Genomic DNA, 17942 nt, shown 5'->3' with positions numbered 1-17942 from the left:
CAGTTTAATCTAAAGAACCAGTTCAATCTAAAGAACCAGTTCAATGCAGAGAACCAGTTTAATCTGAAGAACCAGTTTCTTCTAAAGAACCAGTTCAATGCAAAGAACCAGTTTAATCTAAAGAACCAGTTCAATGCAAAGAACCAGTTTAATCTAAAGAACCAGTTCAATGCAAAGAACCAGTTTAATCTAAAGAACCAGTTCAATGCAAAGAACCAGTTCAATCTAAAGAACCAGTTCAATGCAAAGAACCGGTTTAATCTAAAGAACCAGTTCAATGCAAAGAAACAGTTCAATGCAAAGAACCAGTTTAATCTAAAGAACCAGTTCAATGCAAAGAACCAGTTTAATCTAAAGAACCAGTTCAATGCAAAGAACCAGTTCAATCTAAAGAACCAGTTCAATGCAAAGAACCGGTTTAATCGAAAGAACCAGTTCAATGCAAAGAACCAGTTAAATGCAAAGAACCAGTTCAATCTAAAGAACCAGTTCAATGCAAAGAACCAGTTTAATCTAAAGAACCGGTTCAATGCAAAGAACCAGTTTAATCTAAAGAACCAGTTCAATGCAAAGAACCAGTTAAATGCAAAGAACCAGTTCAATGCAAAGAACCAGTTAAATGCAAAGAACCAGTTTAATCTAAAGAACCAGTTCAATGCAAAGAACCAGTTTAATCTAAAGAACCAGTTCAATGCAAAGAAACAGTTCAATGCAAAGAACCAGTTTAATCTAAAGAACCAGTTCAATGCAAAGAACCAGTTCAATCTAAAGAACCAGTTCAATGCAAAGAACCGGTTTAATCTAAAGAACCAGTTCAATGCAAAGAACCAGTTTAATCTAAAGAACCAGTTCAATGCAAAGAACCAGTTAAATGCAAAGAACCAGTTCAATCTAAAGAACCAGTTCAATGCAAAGAACCAGTTTAATCTAAAGAACCAGTTCAATGCAAAGAACCAGTTTAATCTAAAGAACCAGTTCAATGCAAAGAACCAGTTTATTCTAAAGAACCAGTTCAATGCAAAGAACCAGTTCAATCTAAAGAACCAGTTCAATGCAAAGAACCAGTTTAATCTAAAGAACCAGTTTAATCTAAAGAACCAGTTCAATCTAAAGAACCAGTTCAATTTAATGAACCAGTTCAATGCGAAGAACCAGTTCAATCTAAAGAACCAGTTCAGTGCAAAGAACCAGTTTAATCTAAAGAACCAGTTCAATGCAAAGAACCAGTTCAATCTAAAGAACCAGTTCAATGCAAAGAACCAGTTTAATCTAAAGAACCAGTTCAATGCAAAGAACCAGTTTAATCTAAAGAACCAGTTTAATCTAAAGAACCAGTTCAATCTAAAGAACCAGTTCAATGCAAAGAACCAGTTTAATCTAAAGAACCAGTTTAATCTAAAGAACCAGTTCAATGCAAAGAACCAGTTCAATCTAAAGAACCAGTTCAATGCAAAGAACCAGTTTAATCTAAAGAACCAGTTCAATGCAAAGAACCAGTTTAATCTAAAGAACCAGTTTAATCTAAAGAACCAGTTCAATCTAAAGAACCAGTTCAATGCAAAGAACCAGTTAAATGCAAAGAACCAGTTCAATGCAAAGAACCAGTTAAATGCAAAGAACCAGTTTAATCTAAAGAACCAGTTCAATGCAAAGAACCAGTTTAATCTAAAGAACCAGTTCAATGCAAAGAAACAGTTCAATGCAAAGAACCAGTTTAATCTAAAGAACCAGTTCAATGCAAAGAACCAGTTCAATCTAAAGAACCAGTTCAATGCAAAGAACCGGTTTAATCTAAAGAACCAGTTCAATGCAAAGAACCAGTTTAATCTAAAGAACCAGTTCAATGCAAAGAACCAGTTAAATGCAAAGAACCAGTTCAATCTAAAGAACCAGTTCAATGCAAAGAACCAGTTTAATCTAAAGAACCAGTTCAATGCAAAGAACCAATTTAATCTAAAGAACCAGTTCAATGCAAAGAACCAGTTTATTCTAAAGAACCAGTTCAATGCAAAGAACCAGTTCAATCTAAAGAACCAGTTCAATGCAAAGAACCAGTTTAATCTAAAGAACCAGTTTAATCTATGGAGCCAGTTCTATCTAAAGAACCAGTTCAATTTAATGAACCAGTTCAATGCGAAGAACCAGTTCAATCTAAAGAACCAGTTCAGTGCAAAGAACCAGTTTAATCTAAAGAACCAGTTCAATGCAAAGAACCAGTTCAATCTAAAGAACCAGTTCAATGCAAAGAACCAGTTTAATCTAAAGAACCAGTTCAATGCAAAGAACCAGTTTAATCTAAAGAACCAGTTTAATCTAAAGAACCAGTTCAATCTAAAGAACCAGTTCAATCTAAAGAACCAGTTTAATCTAGAGAATCAAATCAATTTAATGAACCAGTTCAATCTGAAGAACCAGTTCTTTAGACGATATTGTGACTTTCTTCTTTAATAATCTTCAATATTTCTTTGATTTAATTTATTGTAAGAAAATGTGATGTTTTACATATTTCTTTGCCTATTTGAGATATTTTTTAGATTCATGACACAAAAGGTGAAATATTCCAAGCCTCCTCATCCAATTTAGAAAACTATTTTGATGTAAACATATTATTTTGTGTTTTATTCATAATCATCAGAATTGTAATAAAATCATCCGTTAACATCTTAGTGTCCATCGCTGTAAACGAACCCCAGGCTCAGAGGACCGAGGAACTCCACCTGGCTTTCATTAAGCTTCCTTTTGTCGCCATTTTTCCTCCTCTCACGTCACCTCATGTCTCTGACCCCGAGCAGTAGACTGAAGCTGTAGCTCCGCCTTCATCCTCATCCTCCTCCTCCTCCTGTCTAACACCTGTGGCGTCTAACCCAGCCTGTGTAACTCACTGCATGGACCGCTCTCCTGTCCTCTCTGTCCACCTCGGTCCGGTCCGGACTCTGCAGCCCGGAGCCGGATCCCTCGGCCCAGCATGAGTCAGGGCTGCAGCCGGGAAACGAGTCGCGAGAGCAGCCGCGACACCAGCCCCTCCAGGGGTTTCTCCCCCCTGGGTGAGTACCGGAACGCTCGGCCCATTAGAGACCAGCCACCCGTATGCATGTTCTCCTCTGATCTGATGTCCTCTGAAGGCTCTCTGAACCTTCTCTGTCCACTAAGCTGTGGTTCTATGTCCTCCTCCAGTGAGCCGTCCTCATTCCCGTTCCACCGGCGCCCTGTCCTCAGCAGAGGGCTGCTCAGGTGAACGCTGAGCTTCTAAGAACTTCTATAGAACCTGTTGGTGCTCTTTTACCTGCTCCACCTGCATGGCTAACCCTCCTGCAGCAAAGACCAGCAGAGAGATGTCTCTGCTGCTGTCCTGCTTCTTCTTCTGTTGCATCTTTTATATCAGACGCCATTTTGGTTTATTGCTGCTGGTTTTATGATTTGCCGCTTCGGCGTGGACCTGGATCATCACCTCATGTCCTCCGCGTCCTTCGTCTAAAGCAATGTCTCCTCCTCAGACCGGCTGTCCCATCAGGCGCGGATCTCCGCCTCCGTCAACGCCATGAGGATCCTGAACACCGGCACCGAGGTGGAGGCGGCCGTGGCCGACGCTCTGGTAGGAGAACATCCTGTGGGGTTTGTGAGGGTGGGGGAGCAGGACCGGTTCTGATGGAGGTTTCTCCTTTCTGCTGTGAATTCCAGCTGTTAGGAGACTCCAGGAGTAAGGTAGTAGATCTTCAGTGTTCTGCATGCAGACTAACCCTGCTGAGCAGCTAGCATGCTGATGTCTGTCCACCGTCTCAGCGGCGGCCCGTGAGGCGGCGCTTCGAGTCGCCCGGCATGTACTCGGACGACGACGCCAACAGCGACGCCTCCAGCGCCTGCTCGGAGCGCTCCTTCAGCTCCAGGAACGGCGGGGCGGGGCCCCACTTCCTGCGTCAGACGGAGGACGTGGCCGAGGTGCTGAACCACTGCGCCAGCTCCAACTGGTCTGAGAGGAAGGAGGGTCTGCTGGGCCTGCAGAACCTGCTGAAGAGCCAGAGGATGCTGAGGTAGGCGGGATCCTCCACGGCAGACCCCCCCGGGTCTGAGGAGAGACTCAGCTTCTTCTCTGCTTTGTTCCAGCCGCGTGGAGCTGAAGAGGCTGTGTGAGATCTTCACCAGGATGTTTGCAGACCCCCACAGTAAGGTGAGGTCTCCCCCTGATCTTGGCTGCATGTTCAGGGCAGCATGTCTGACAGGAAGCAGCACCTAACGTTCCTTCATGACGCTAACAGAAGGTTTTCTGTTGCATGTTTCCTCCCTGCTGGGACTCTAACAAACTCCAGAGAGTAAGTGTTTCCTCAGCGCCCAGGACCCGGTTCTGTGCAGAACCCCGGCCCTCACCGTCCTCTTCCTCCGCCTTTGGTCTGTTTCAGGTGTTCAGCATGTTCCTGGAGACTCTGGTGGACTTCATCGTCCTGCACCGGGACGATCTGCAGGACTGGCTCTTCGTGCTTCTCACACAGCTGCTGAAGAAGATGGGCGCAGACTTGCTGGGCTCGGTCCAAGCCAAGGTCCAGAAGGCTCTGGATGTCACCAGGTCAGGCCAGGTCCATACCTAGCTCTTTGAAGAAGAACACCTTCACTGATTGTCTGGCCTCCAGAAGGACAGAGTTTGAAACAGGTTCTGTGGTTGAGCAGCTGGTTCTGTTTAAGACACAGACCCAATTAGGTTTTTCATCATAGGTTCTGGTCCTCGGAGCTTGTCAGGAACCAGAGAGCAGCATTTTTCTATTTGGACCGGGAAAAGCTTTATTTTGAAAAACCAACACAACATTTCTTCCCTAGTTTCATCATCGGGGAACATCCAGAATCTGACCAAATCGGAGACTGAGGCTTTTATTCTCAAAGTCAAAATCAGACGGGCTTTTATTTTGAAAGGAACCAATTAGCTTAAACCCTTACGTATGTTTTGATGCTGATATCTGCATTAGATTTATGTTTTTGAAGCAGAAGCATCCAGCAGGCATCTGAACTAAATCCTGTAGTGAAGGCACTGCCCACCCAGGGACGCCAAATATATGATGCAATAATTGTACATCCAATATTTGGACTTTCATATATTGTTTATTAACCCACGTCCAACTAGCTGTGCGTTAGAACAACAAATGAAAGTGTGAATCAAGCTCAGATTAGAGCCAAACAGTAACTCTGCACATATATAGAATAAATTCACCACAACCAGGTGTGGATCTGTACTGGAGGACAGACTGGGATCTGTCCTTTGCTCTGCTTAGCTTCCCTCCAGTAAAGGTTCTGGTTTCCAGTGGGAAGGAATGGTTTGAAGGTAATGGAGCTGGTGGAGGTGCATCCATCCTCTCCTCTGTGTTCCTGCAGAGAATCGTTCCCCTTCGAGCAGCAGTTCAACATCCTGATGCGTTTCATTGTGGACCAGACCCAGACCCCCAACCTGAAGGTCAAGGTGGCCATCCTGCGTTACATCGAGGCTCTGGCCCGACAGATGGACCCGGCCGACTTCGTCAACTCCAGCGAGACCCGTCTGGCGGTCTCACGCATCATCACCTGGACCACCGAGCCCAAGAGCTCCGACGTGCGTAAGGTAGGAGAGCCCGGACCTCCTCCCGCCTCCCTGCTCTGGTCGTTCCATCCTTCACCGTGTTTCCTGACCTCCACCCTCAGACCCTCCATAGCTGGGCAGGGGAGGAGTTCTCGGGTCGGACCGGCGCCGTGGCCTCTCTGCCCGGGGAGGGGAACCTGGAGGAGAGGTGCAAGCAGGTAGATCCAGTCGGACGGCATGACGGGAGCTAACCAGAGATCCGAGTGCAGCTCTAACCTCTAACCCAGAAGCATGGCTGAGGGCTCCGCCTGCTCTAACCCTTCCGCAGATGTTTGTGTTGCAGGTGGAGCAGTCGGCAGCGCCCCCTGGTGGAGGCTGGATGGAGCGAAGGCTTCCAGTAACGGTGTTTTGTGTCCTGCAGGCGGCCCAGGTGGTTCTGATCGCCCTGTTTGAGCTCAACACCCCGGAGTTCACCATGCTGCTGGGAGCGCTGCCCAAAACCTTCCAGGACGGGACCACCAAGCTGCTGCACCACCACCTGAGGAGCGCCAGCGTCGCCATGGTAACCATGTCTGCAAGGGGGGGAATGGTCAGACGGCGGGGAGCGATTCTAACCGGCTGTTTCTCCACATCCAGGCGGCTCCGGTCCAGCCGGCGGGTCGGACGCCTCCTCGCCATCCGGGCCGCAGCAGCCCCATGGACTCCCCCACCAACCACGGCCTCTCCCCCAGGTAGGAGCAGCCGGAACGCCCGGATCGGGTCCACTCTCCCTTCAGGACTGAAGGTTCTGACTGTTCCGGTTCTCTCCCCCCCTCCCTCCTCCCCCTGCAGCCGGCTGTGGGGCTGGAGCGCCGACGGCCTCTCCAAATACCCTCCTCTTCCTCCCTTCCCCTCCCCCCTCCCTCCCCCCGCCGCCCTCAGGGCCGTACGGCGAGCTTACTCTCCCAGGTAACCCCTCACCCCCCCATCGCCTCGCCCGTCCGTGTCCCCGCTGTCTGTGACCTCATCCACATGCCATCCTAGTCGTACCGCGGCGTAAAGCCAGCAGAACCGGGACGCGTCGCCTCCGGGTCTTAGAACCACCGCCTCAGCCTCTCTCCTCTCTTCCAGCGCCTTGGAGTTCGACAGCGAGAACCTCAACTCTGAGGAGATCTACAGCTCGCTGCGCGGCGTGACCGAGGCCATCCAGAGCTTCAGCTTCCGCAGCCAGGAGGACCCGGCGGAGCCGCCCAGGCGGGACGGGAAGCGGGACTTCATGGTCAGCTGGTTCCGTTAGCTTCTACGCTAGACCCGGTTCTAGGCTCATTCCTGTTCTCCTCTCAGACCGGCGTGGCGGCGTTCTGCGGCGACCCGGCAGAGGGCGGCAGAACGGCTCTGGACAACAAGACGTCGCTGCTCAACACCCCGTCGCCGCGCTCCTTTTCCGGGCCACGGTTCCGGGAGTACAACCCATACAACTACACAGACAGCTCTCCGGATAAACCCCCCGCCACGGAGGACGGCACCGACCCGGGGAGAGATGGTAAGAGCCGCTTCCGTTGCCGACGGCTGACTGGGTTCTGCTCGGGTCTCTAACTGTGGCTCCCTCTGCAGGCCGGCGGCAGGACTGCGGAGAAAACAAGGCGCTGAATGCCAAAGGTTTCCCTGGTAACGGACCCAAACCCAGAGTTTATCCGCCTCCGGCTGCGGAGCTTCAGGCTAACCGGTTGTTTGTGACCCGCAGCGGCGCCCGCCGAGCAGCTGGAGCTGGTGGGGGAGCTGCTGAAGGAGCTGTCCCAGGGCGGCGCCGGGGAGCAGGGCCCCGAGGACAGACGGGGGACGCTGCTGGAGCTGCTGAAGGCGGCGCGCGAGGACAGCCTGGTGGTGTGGGAGGAGCACTTCAAGAGCATGCTGCTGCTGCTGCTGGAGACGCTGGGCGACAAAGACGTAAGGCGCCGTCTGTCTCTGAGGGCCGCCGCGTCCAACACCCGCTGACGTCTGTCTTCTCCCGCAGCACTCGGTCCGCGCGCTGGCCCTACGCGTCCTCAGGGAGATCCTGCGGAACCAGCCGGCCCGCTTCAAGAACTACGCCGAGCTGACCATCATGAAGACGCTGGAGGCTCACAAGGATTCCCACAAGGAGGTGCCGGATCATCCGGGAGCCGCTCCTCCGGCGCCGGCAGCTCCTCATCCTCTCCCTGTCGTCCTCAGGTGGTGCGGGCGGCCGAGGAGGCGGCGTCCACGCTGGCCGGCTCCATCTACCCGGAGCAGTGCATCAAGGTCCTCTGTCCCATCGTCCAGACCACCGACTACCCCATCAACCTGGCGGCCATCAAGATGCAGACGCGCGCCATCGAGCGCGTCTCCAGGGAGCCGCTCCACCAGCTGCTGCCGGACGTCATCCCGGGTCTGCTGCAGGGCTACGACAACACGGAGAGCAGCGTGAGGAAGGCCAGCGTCTTCTGCCTGGTGGCCATCTACGCCGTCATCGGGGAGGAGCTCAAGCCTTACCTGTCCCAGCTGACCGGCAGCAAGGTAGGCCCGGTTCCGACCCGCCGGACCGGAAGGCCGCAGCGAGGATGATGATTGTGATGTTGTGTTTCCTGCAGATGAAGCTGCTGAACCTCTACATCAAACGGGCTCAGATCTCCACCAGCAACAGCAGCAGCTCCTCGGACATCTCCTCCTACTGAGCCCGGCCCGGTGCGGTGCGGTCCGGTCCGGTCCAATCCGCCCCGAGGAGCTCATCTCCTTTAGTCTCCAGCCTTAAGACCTTCCTCCTCCCCCTCCTCCATCGACGGTAGAACCCAGCGCGGTTCTGGATCCATTTAGAGGAGATGAAGAAGTTCTGCTGAAGAGATGGAGAGGAGGAGGTCCAAACCTCCAAAACCTTAAAGCCCCCTCTGCTTCGACACATCAGACCTTCCATGACCTGAATGTAAAGAACCTGCCGGTCCCGTCCGGTTCTAGCAGAACCTCTCCGTCTGGGATCATCTGGCTGGCCAATGATTTCATCTGTTCTGGTGGAACCGGCAGGAGGTTCTGGAAGATCACAGCTGGGAAACGCTGACGGCAATCTGCCTGCTGGACGGAGAACCGCAGGTTCTGACCCACAACCTCAACATCTGACCCGGAACCTCAGCTTCTGACCCGGAACCTCGACGTCTGACCTAGAACTGCAGGTTCTGACCCGCAACCTCAACGTCTGACCCAGAACCTCAACGTCTGACCCAGAACCTCGACGTCTGACCCAGAACCTCAACGTCTGACCCAGAACCTCAACGTCTGACCCAGAAACTCAGCTTCTATGGTTCTGATGGTGGAGTCACACACCTGGAACCTTCCTAGAACGGTTCTAGAACATTGCTTTAAGCTTCCAGGAATGTTGGAACATTCCATTAAAGTTCCAGGAATGTTGGAACGTTCCTTTAAGCGTCCAGGAATGTTGGAACATTCCTTTAAAATTCCAGGAATGTGTTAAAAATTTCCTTCAAAGTTCCAGGAATGTTGGAACATTCTGTTAAAGTTCCAGGAATGTTGGAACATTCCATTAAAGTTCCAGGAATGTTGGAACATTCCTTTAAAATTCCAGGAATGTTGGAACATTCTGTTAAAGTTCCAGGAATGTTGGAACGTTCCTTTATGCTTCCAGGAATGTTGGAACATTCTGTTAAAGTTCCAGGAATGTTGGAACGTTCCTTTAAGCTTCCAGGAATGTTGGAACATTCCATTAAAGTTCCAAAGTTCCAGGAATGTTGGAACGATCCTTTAAGCTTCCAGGAATGTTGGAACATTCCATTAAGTTTGTTCCAGGAATGTTGGAACATTCCATTAAAGTTCCAGGAATGTTGGAACATTCCTTTAAAATTCCAGGAATGTGTAAAAAATTTCCTTCAAGATTCCAGGAATGTTGGAACATTCTGTTAAAGTTCCAGGAATGTTGGAACATTCCTTTAAGCTTCCAGGAATGTTGGAACATTCCATTAAGCTTCCAGGAATGTTGGAACATTCCATTAAGCTTCCAGGAATGTTGGAACATTCCATTAAGCTTCCAGGAATGTTGGAACATTCCATTAAGCTTCCAGGAATGTTGGAACATTCCATTAAAGTTCCAGGAATGTTGGAACATTCCATTAAAGTTCCAGGAATGTTGGAACATTCCTTTAAGCTTCCAGGAATGTTGGAACATTCCTTTAAAATTCCAGGAATATGTAAAAAAAAATTCCTTCAAGCTTCCAGGAATGTTGGAACATTCCATTAAAGTTCCAGGAATGTTGGAATGTTCCTTCAAGGTTCCAGGAATATTGGAACGTTCCTTTAAGCTTCCAGGAATGTTAGAATGTTCCGTTAAGTTTTGGAACGTTCCTTTAAGCTTCCAGGAATGTTGGAATGTTCCTTCAAGGTTCCAGGAATGTTGGAACGTTCCTTTAAGCTTCCAGGAATGTTAGAATGTTCCTTGGAGGTTGCGTCCTGGCCCAGCTCTGATCTCTACCTTCACAGACATCCTTTAAGAGTCTCTTTCCTGCTCCCTGGTGGGCGGGGCCTGATGATGCATTTGGGACCAGCCAATCAGAGCGGAGGGACCATTAACCAATCATTGGGTGTTTTTATGTTTCTGCTGCGACCAAGTTGGAACCGGACTGATGATTCCAAAGTTGTAGAAACGGAATGTTTTCCTGACGAGGGAGAAGATGGACAATCCACAGCTGTGGGAAACTATGCACGCTGCCGGCCGACGGGCCGCATGGACGGTAACCTAGCAACCAGTCATCGGTCAGACGCCATCGACTGGAGGAACTACTGAGAACCAGCAGGAAGGAAGGACACAGACCTGACCGGCCAATCAGAGGAGAGAGCGGCTGACCAATCAGCAGAGACCTCTCAGGATTTGAAGTCCTGATCTTAGCAATAAACCAGAGATGGTTCCCTGATCGGCTCCCTGACTGGACCTTCTGAACCGGACCTACATGTAGAACCGTTCCTGCTTCCAGTAGAACCGGACCGTCGGACCTGGAAGCCTTTTAAAGACAGGAGGGCGACAACAGGAGGATAAACTGTCAGTTTGTAAATGTAATGTGAAATGTAAATCGCTTTATTGTCCCAAACCCCGCCTCTTATTTAGCCCCTCCCCTCTGGGAGCCGTGGGCTGAATCACTTTGATCCTGTTTGGAGAGAAACAATCAACTTTAATTATCTAATTTAAGTCATTTACGGTAAAAACAACGAAAGAAAGAAAAACAAAAAGGTCAATTCTAAAAAAAAAGGAACTAAAAAGCTTCACTAACATGTTTCAATATTTATTGTTCTTTTCTTTGCTGTATTTTATCTTTTAAATATTCTTTTTTTATTTTAAATAATTTAATTGTCTCTGTTTTCCATGTTAATTTCACTTTGTTTTCCTTTCAGATATTTTGTAACATTTAAAATCAGTTTTTATTTAAATATTAACCTGACTGTTATTAAAACTCCTCATAGAGCTAACAGGGAAGCAGCGCCCTCTGCTGGCAGAACGTGTTCATGGATGGATTCAGTCATTTAGGAAGGAATTAGGATTAGAGGATTAGGGCCACAGAAAAATTAAAGAAAATTGATTTTTAAATATTTCAGTTTAATATGAGGGGAAATGAATTCTGACTTTTTTCTCATATTAAACTGAAATATTTAAAAATCAGCTAACTTTTTTTTTTTTTCGGTCTCCTTGGTCCTCCTCTTACAGGCCAGATTCCTCCATGTTGTGGTCCTCCTGCTCCTCCATGTGGCTGTGGCCTAGTCAAAGTCCAAACCCAGCAGATGGTTGGACCTCCCGGATGATTGAAATGTTGAGCAGCGGGCTGCTTCCTGCTTCACTTCCTGATCCGTCCGGATCTTCCAGAACTTCTCAGACTGATTGTGTTTGTAGAAATCGGGATTGGGATCACTCAGTGCTTCCAGGCCTTGTTGCTTCTGCTTCCCAGCGGGAATGTTCTGGGTTTGAACAGAACCTCCACCAGGTGGTTGGTTTAGTGAACGAGGGCCAGACGGGACGGTGTGCCTTTGGGTGAACAGAAGCAACCGATGCTAACCTTTACTAACCTGCTGCTGTAAATACGCTGTGGACTCTGCATGGCTGCCGCTTTAGTTTGGATCAACCTGATATTTAAGTTCTGCTTGAGTTCTCCGTCTGACCCGCCTGGTTCTCCTCCGGCTGAAATAAACAATGGCACCTCCTTCCTCTGTCCTGTCTTCATTCTTCTCCTGTCTCTGTGAGGACCGGCTCCGGTCCCGAGACATCTTCAGATCTTCCAATCTGGAGGAGGCGGAGCTAAACTGTAGGGACCCTCTGGATCGAAGCGCTGCAGCCATTTTGGAAACGTTTCATTTTTCATCCAAAGGAAGAAATAAAATGTTTTCCCACATGAATTTAATAATGATAAATAAAACCGATTCCCAGATAGTGAAGCACATTCAGACAACGTCCATCTGGGGTCACTGGTTCCTATGGGGGTCACTGGTTCATCTGGGGTTACTGGTTCTGGAGTTCTGATTAGAAAGATCAAACTGGACCGAACTTTAGCTGCAGCTCAGCTTGAATAAGATGAAAGTTTCTAAATTCCTGAGCTGGAAAATGATAAACATGTTAGAGTTTAAGTCCACATCAAGGGTTAGATGGTCAGGGGTTAGCCTGGGGGTTAGGATTAGAGATTAGAGGGTTAAGTTAGGGTTAGGTTAGGGTTATAACCAGTCAGGGCATTCTGGGAACTCAAAATAGCCGGAAAAGCATTAATGTCAGAGGGTCCGAACTCTGCACAGAGATGCTGGGGGGGGGGGGGCAGGTAGCGTGAAGGTTTGGTGGAGACAGCATGTTCCTGAGAACAATGCTAAACAAATGGGTACTCAAAATAACTCCCAAACTACAGCAGGCATGGACTCTAATCTGGCATGCATGGCTTCCATCATCAGGCCAGGTTTGGTGGGCGTGGCTTATTTCCTTCTCATAGCTGCCATAGACTCCCATTCATTCTGTCCGAAGCTGGAAGCTGGGAAACGCGTCGCTCTGCAGCGCTGTGGGTCTGAATGAACATTTGGATAAAAACTGTTAATAGTTTGTTTAAACTGATTTCTGACCCTGAAAGCTCTGGCTGTTATAAATGCACTACATTTCCCATGAGCCTTTGGGCGCAGCGCGGCAGGTGTTCCCTATTAGCGCTCAGCTGTTTGATTAGCAGCTGTTGGTTCTCCTGCGTTAAGCTGGAGTCCTCCAGCAGGGGGCGCTCTCTGCTCCCTGTTTGTTGCTGACTCCTGACTGAAGGAAGCGGAGGTCTTCCAACTCACCTGCGGACAGGTAAGCCTGACACGAACCAGATGAAGACACGTGCTTCTGCAGACTAATCGATAATCACATTTGAAGAAACGTTTTTTGAAGTTTTTAATCAAAAATCAGTTTAAAATATCCTATTTTTAGCCATTTAAGACTAAAACATGGTTTGATGAGCCAGGGGCGGATATAGGAAATAAGGGGCCCTAGGCAAGGACAGGTAGGGGGCCCTCTGAATTGGGACACATAAAACAGACCCATTCTACAGATAGAGAAATGTTAATAGAACAGACATACGTTATTCAGTGGCGGTTCTAGACTCGGCGGCCAGCATGTTTTCATGGGGGCCCAAAAAAGCATGAAATAATAAACAGGACAAGGGATTCAAATATATTAAGAGATCTGCATGAAGGGAAATTTCTTTTCAATTAGGTTTAATTAAAATTCTATGTCTCGTCAGGTAAATGTACATTCATAATTTAGGAATTTTACATATTTTTAAAGTTACCATTTTCTATCAAATCTGAATAAGAACTCATGAAAACTAATAAATTCAGCTGTAAAAAATTGAGTATTTGTTTTTTACTTGTTTTGAAAACTGGGATCCTATCTCAGTACCACTGAAGCTATCACCTTTTTGTTTTTAAATAATTATTAAACAGAATTTTTGAAGAAAAAAAGTGAAATAGGTCGTTTGGATCCATCAGTAACCATGTCTGTTCCAGTGCAGATCATCATTAGAATTTCTCTTAGTTTTATGTCTTCAGTTCAGGGGCCATAAGAGGGGCCAGGAAATGATCTGCAGGGGCACTGGCCCCCATTGGCCCCCGTCTAGAACCGCCCATGTTCCTTTTCTTGTTGTGGTGAGCAGACCGACACCCCATCAGTTCATCCCAGCCGTAAGTTCCCGCGCTGTTCCGCGGCTGTGACATCATAAAGGTCCAGGTTCTGGTCCTTCCATCCAGCTTCACTCAGACACTGAAAACAGCCCGAGCTGCAGTTCCACGTTTTGGCCACAGAGGGCAGCATCGTTAGAAAACTCAGCCAAGCCTTTAAAACAGTCTTTGATCTCTAAGAAAAAATGGGATGAGCAGAACCGGGTCTAACAGAACCGGGTCGCTCCCAGAGATACAGCAGAACCCGGGCTAACGGAACCGGGTCGCTCCCAGAGATACGAGCAGAACCCGGGCTAACGGAACCGGGTCGCTCCCAGAGATACAGCAGAACCGGGTCTAACAGAACCGGGTCGCTCCCAGAGATACAGCAAGGGCTAACAGAGATAGGTGCAGAACCCGGGCTAACAGAACCGGGTCGCTCCCAGAGATACAGCAGAACCCGGGCTAACAGAACCGGGTCGCTCCCAGAGATACGAGCAGAACCCGGGCTAACGGAACCGGGTCGCTCCCAGAGATACGAGCAGAACCCGGGCTAACGGAACCGGGTCGCTCCCAGAGATACGAGCAGAACCCGGGCTAACAGAACCGGGTCGCTCCCAGAGATACGGCAGAACCCGGGCTAACAGAACCGGGTCGCTCCCAGAGATACAGCAGAACCCGGGCTAACGGAACCGGGTCGCTCCCAGAGATACGAGCAGAACCCGGGCTAACGGAACCGGGTCGCTCCCAGAGATACGAGCAGAACCCGGGCTAACAGAACCGGGTCGCTCCCAGAGATACGGCAGAACCCGGGCTAACGGAACCGGGTCGCTCCCAGAGATACGGCAGAACCCGGGCTAACAGAACCGGGTCGCTCCCAGAGATACAGCAGAACCGGGCTAACAGAACCGGGTCGCTCCCAGAGATACGGCAGAACCCGGGCTAACAGAACCGGGTCGCTCCCAGAGATACGTGCAGAACCCGGGCTAACAGAACCGGGTCGCTCCCAGAGATACAGCAGAACCCGGGCTAACAGAACCGGGTCGCTCCCAGAGATACAGCAAGGGCTAACAGAACCGGGTCGCTCCCAGAGATACAGCAGAACCCGGGCTAACAGAACCGGGTCGCTCCCAGAGATACAGCAGAACCCGGGCTAACAGAACCGGGTCGCTCCCAGAGATACAGCAAGGGCTAACAGAACCGGGTCGCTCCCAGAGATACGTGCAGAACCCGGGCTAACAGAACCGGGTCGCTCCCAGAGATACAGCAGAACCGGGCTAACAGAACCGGGTCGCTCCCAGAGATACAGCAGAACCCGGGCTAACAGAACCGGGTCGCTCCCAGAGAAACGTGCAGAACCCAGGCTAACGGAACCGGGTCGCTCCCAGAGATACAGCAGAACCCAGGCTAACGGAACCGGGTCGCTCCCAGAGAAACGTGCAGAACCCAGGCTAACGGAACCGGGTCGCTCCCAGAGATACGAGCAGAACCCGGGCTAACGGAACCGGGTCGCTCCCAGAGATACAGCAGAACCGGGTCTAACAGAACCGGGTCGCTCCCAGAGATACAGCAAGGGCTAACAGAACCGGGTCGCTCCCAGAGATACAGCAGAACCCGGGCTAACAGAACCGGGTCGCTCCCAGAGATAGGTGCAGAACCCGGGCTAACAGAACCGGGTCGCTCCCAGAGATACAGCAGAACCCGGGCTAACAGAACCGGGTCGCTCCCAGAGATACAGCAGAACCCGGGCTAACGGAACCGGGTCGCTCCCAGAGATACGAGCAGAACCCGGGCTAACAGAACCGGGTCGCTCCCAGAGATACGGCAGAACCCGGGCTAACGGAACCGGGTCGCTCCCAGAGATACGGCAGAACCCGGGCTAACAGAACCGGGTCGCTCCCAGAGATACGGCAGAACCGGGCTAACAGAACCGGGTCGCTCCCAGAGATACGGCAGAACCCGGGCTAACAGAACCGGGTCGCTCCCAGAGATACGGCAGAACCCGGGCTAACAGAACCGGGTCGCTCCCAGAGATACGTGCAGAACCCGGGCTAACAGAACCGGGTCGCTCCCAGAGATACGTGCAGAACCCGGGCTAACAGAACCGGGTCGCTCCCAGAGATACGTGCAGAACCCGGGCTAACAGAACCGGGTCGCTCCCAGAGATAGGTGCAGAACCCGGGCTAACAGAACCGGGTCGCTCCCAGAGATACAGCAGAACCCGGGCTAACGGAACCGGGTCGCTCCCAGAGACACAGCAGAACCCGGGCTAACGGAACCGGGTCGCTCCCAGAGATACGAGCAGAACCCGGGCTAACGGAACCGGGTCGCTCCCAGAGATACGGCAGAACCCGGGCTAACGGAACCGGGTCGCTCCCAGAGATACGGCAGAACCCGGGCTAACAGAACCGGGTCGCTCCCAGAGATACGGCAGAACCGGGCTAACAGAACCGGGTCGCTCCCAGAGATACGGCAGAACCCGGGCTAACAGAACCGGGTCGCTCCCAGAGATACGTGCAGAACCCGGGCTAACAGAACCGGGTCGCTCCCAGAGATACGTGCAGAACCCGGGCTAACAGAACCGGGTCGCTCCCAGAGATACAGCAGAACCCGGGCTAACAGAACCGGGTCGCTCCCAGAGATACAGCAAGGGCTAACAGAACCGGGTCGCTCCCAGAGATACAGCAGAACCCGGGCTAACAGAACCGGGTCGCTCCCAGAGATACAGCAAGGGCTAACAGAACCGGGTCGCTCCCAGAGATACGTGCAGAACCCGGGCTAACAGAACCGGGTCGCTCCCAGAGATACAGCAGAACCGGGCTAACAGAACCGGGTCGCTCCCAGAGATACAGCAGAACCCGGGCTAACAGAACCGGGTCGCTCCCAGAGATACAGCAGAACCGGGCTAACAGAACCGGGTCGCTCCCAGAGATACAGCAGAACCCGGGCTAACGGAACCGGGTCGCTCCCAGAGAAACGTGCAGAATCCAGGCTAACGGAACCGGGTCGCTCCCAGAGATACGAGCAGAACCCGGGCTAACGGAACCGGGTCGCTCCCAGAGATACGGCAGAACCCGGGCTAACGGAACCGGGTCGCTCCCAGAGATACGGCAGAACCGGGCTAACGGAACCGGGTCGCTCCCAGAGATACGGCAGAACCCGGGCTAACGGAACCGGGTCGCTCCCAGAGATACGGCAGAACCCGGGCTAACGGAACCGGGTCGCTCCCAGAGATACGGCAGAACCCGGGCTAACAGAACCGGGTCGCTCCCAGAGATACGTGCAGAACCCGGGCTAACAGAACCGGGTCGCTCCCAGAGATACGTGCAGAACCCGGGCTAACGGAACCGGGTCGACCCAGGGTAGTTTTCCTGCTAAAGATTCATGTTTTCCATTATTCAACTTTCCAGAACCTTTCAGAACCGACCCAGATGACATCATTCATCTGTTATTGTTGGGCTGAACGGTTCTGTCTGGATCTAACCGGGTTTCTGTTGTAGAAGCGGTTCTGTGTGACAGCAGAGGCTGCTTGGTTCCGGTCCATCAGCATTCTAATTTCATTACGGGTCGGGCCGGCCTCGCTGCTCCTCATGGTGCTGATTAGCAGCGACCTGGCTGCCAGGTCAAAGGTCGGCGCCATGAAAGAGAAGGACTTCATCAGCGGCTGACGGCCCATAAATCATCATGTTTTCTATAAATCACGGCAGATGGCAGGACGGGGAGGGGAGGGGGGCTCCTGGGAGCCCGCCGAGCATGATGGGGGGGGGGGGGGGGGGGGGGGGGGGGTCTGATGGTGGAGGATGCCCTCCGTTTAACGAGTCTGATTGGATGTCTGGGGGGGGGGGTTGATGAAGATGAACATGATGAAGGCTCGTAATGATGATGATGAGGCTTTAAATGAACAGGAAGCGGCGTCTCTGTCCACTAGAGGGAGCTGCAGAGCAGAGGTTCTACCAGCAACATCTGGATCAGCATCTGCAGGGTCTGGAGTCTAGAGAGAACAGAACCGGTTCTGGACTGAATCCGGGTCGTTTCTCTCCAGCACCGCTTCTCTATACGGTCCGATCATCCAGGTGGGTCGGTTTAAAAGTTCTACAGAGACCCGGCAGAACCAGAACCAGAACCAGGCACTGAAACACAGATTCCCTCATAGAGAAGATGAACCTGCAGCAGAACCAGAACCAGGAGGTGGTCTGGTTCCAGGCTGACTGGTTCTGCAGAGGTGGGAGGTTCTGGTCGCCCACTGGTGCTGAACCAG

The 17942-nt window shown here is 50.9% G+C and overlaps 1 protein-coding gene and 1 long non-coding RNA gene across 2 annotated transcripts in view; both read left to right on the top strand.

Moving 5' to 3' along the window:
* The window catches only part of LOC119771606 (CLIP-associating protein 1-like), a 44309-nt gene extending 35591 nt beyond the window's left edge, over positions 1 to 8718 (top strand). The window contains exons 18-37 of the mRNA XM_038267696.1: positions 2940 to 3044; positions 3175 to 3231; positions 3495 to 3592; positions 3679 to 3702; positions 3781 to 4028; positions 4102 to 4165; positions 4305 to 4307; positions 4395 to 4558; positions 5356 to 5578; positions 5659 to 5754; positions 5958 to 6098; positions 6173 to 6267; positions 6368 to 6484; positions 6647 to 6794; positions 6860 to 7058; positions 7130 to 7183; positions 7260 to 7462; positions 7530 to 7658; positions 7727 to 8050; positions 8125 to 8718. Coding sequence (XP_038123624.1) covers positions 2940 to 3044; positions 3175 to 3231; positions 3495 to 3592; positions 3679 to 3702; positions 3781 to 4028; positions 4102 to 4165; positions 4305 to 4307; positions 4395 to 4558; positions 5356 to 5578; positions 5659 to 5754; positions 5958 to 6098; positions 6173 to 6267; positions 6368 to 6484; positions 6647 to 6794; positions 6860 to 7058; positions 7130 to 7183; positions 7260 to 7462; positions 7530 to 7658; positions 7727 to 8050; positions 8125 to 8208 — 2576 coding nt within the window. The 3' untranslated portion in view covers positions 8209 to 8718. The remainder of the gene's footprint in view (positions 1 to 2939; positions 3045 to 3174; positions 3232 to 3494; positions 3593 to 3678; positions 3703 to 3780; positions 4029 to 4101; positions 4166 to 4304; positions 4308 to 4394; positions 4559 to 5355; positions 5579 to 5658; positions 5755 to 5957; positions 6099 to 6172; positions 6268 to 6367; positions 6485 to 6646; positions 6795 to 6859; positions 7059 to 7129; positions 7184 to 7259; positions 7463 to 7529; positions 7659 to 7726; positions 8051 to 8124) is intronic.
* A 56-nt stretch (positions 8719 to 8774) lies between these two features.
* Positions 8775 to 10767, top strand: LOC119771622. Its single transcript, XR_005279169.1, has 3 exons — positions 8775 to 8949; positions 9042 to 9250; positions 9918 to 10767. It is a non-coding gene; the product is annotated as an uncharacterized LOC119771622 (long non-coding RNA).
* The last annotated feature ends 7175 nt before the right edge of the window (positions 10768 to 17942 follow it).

This window comes from Cyprinodon tularosa, unplaced genomic scaffold, assembly GCF_016077235.1.
Source record: "Cyprinodon tularosa strain WSP-4 unplaced genomic scaffold, ASM1607723v1 ctg681, whole genome shotgun sequence".
NCBI lineage: Eukaryota > Metazoa > Chordata > Actinopteri > Cyprinodontiformes > Cyprinodontidae > Cyprinodon > Cyprinodon tularosa.
This window is presented reverse-complemented; position numbering and strand designations above follow the sequence as displayed.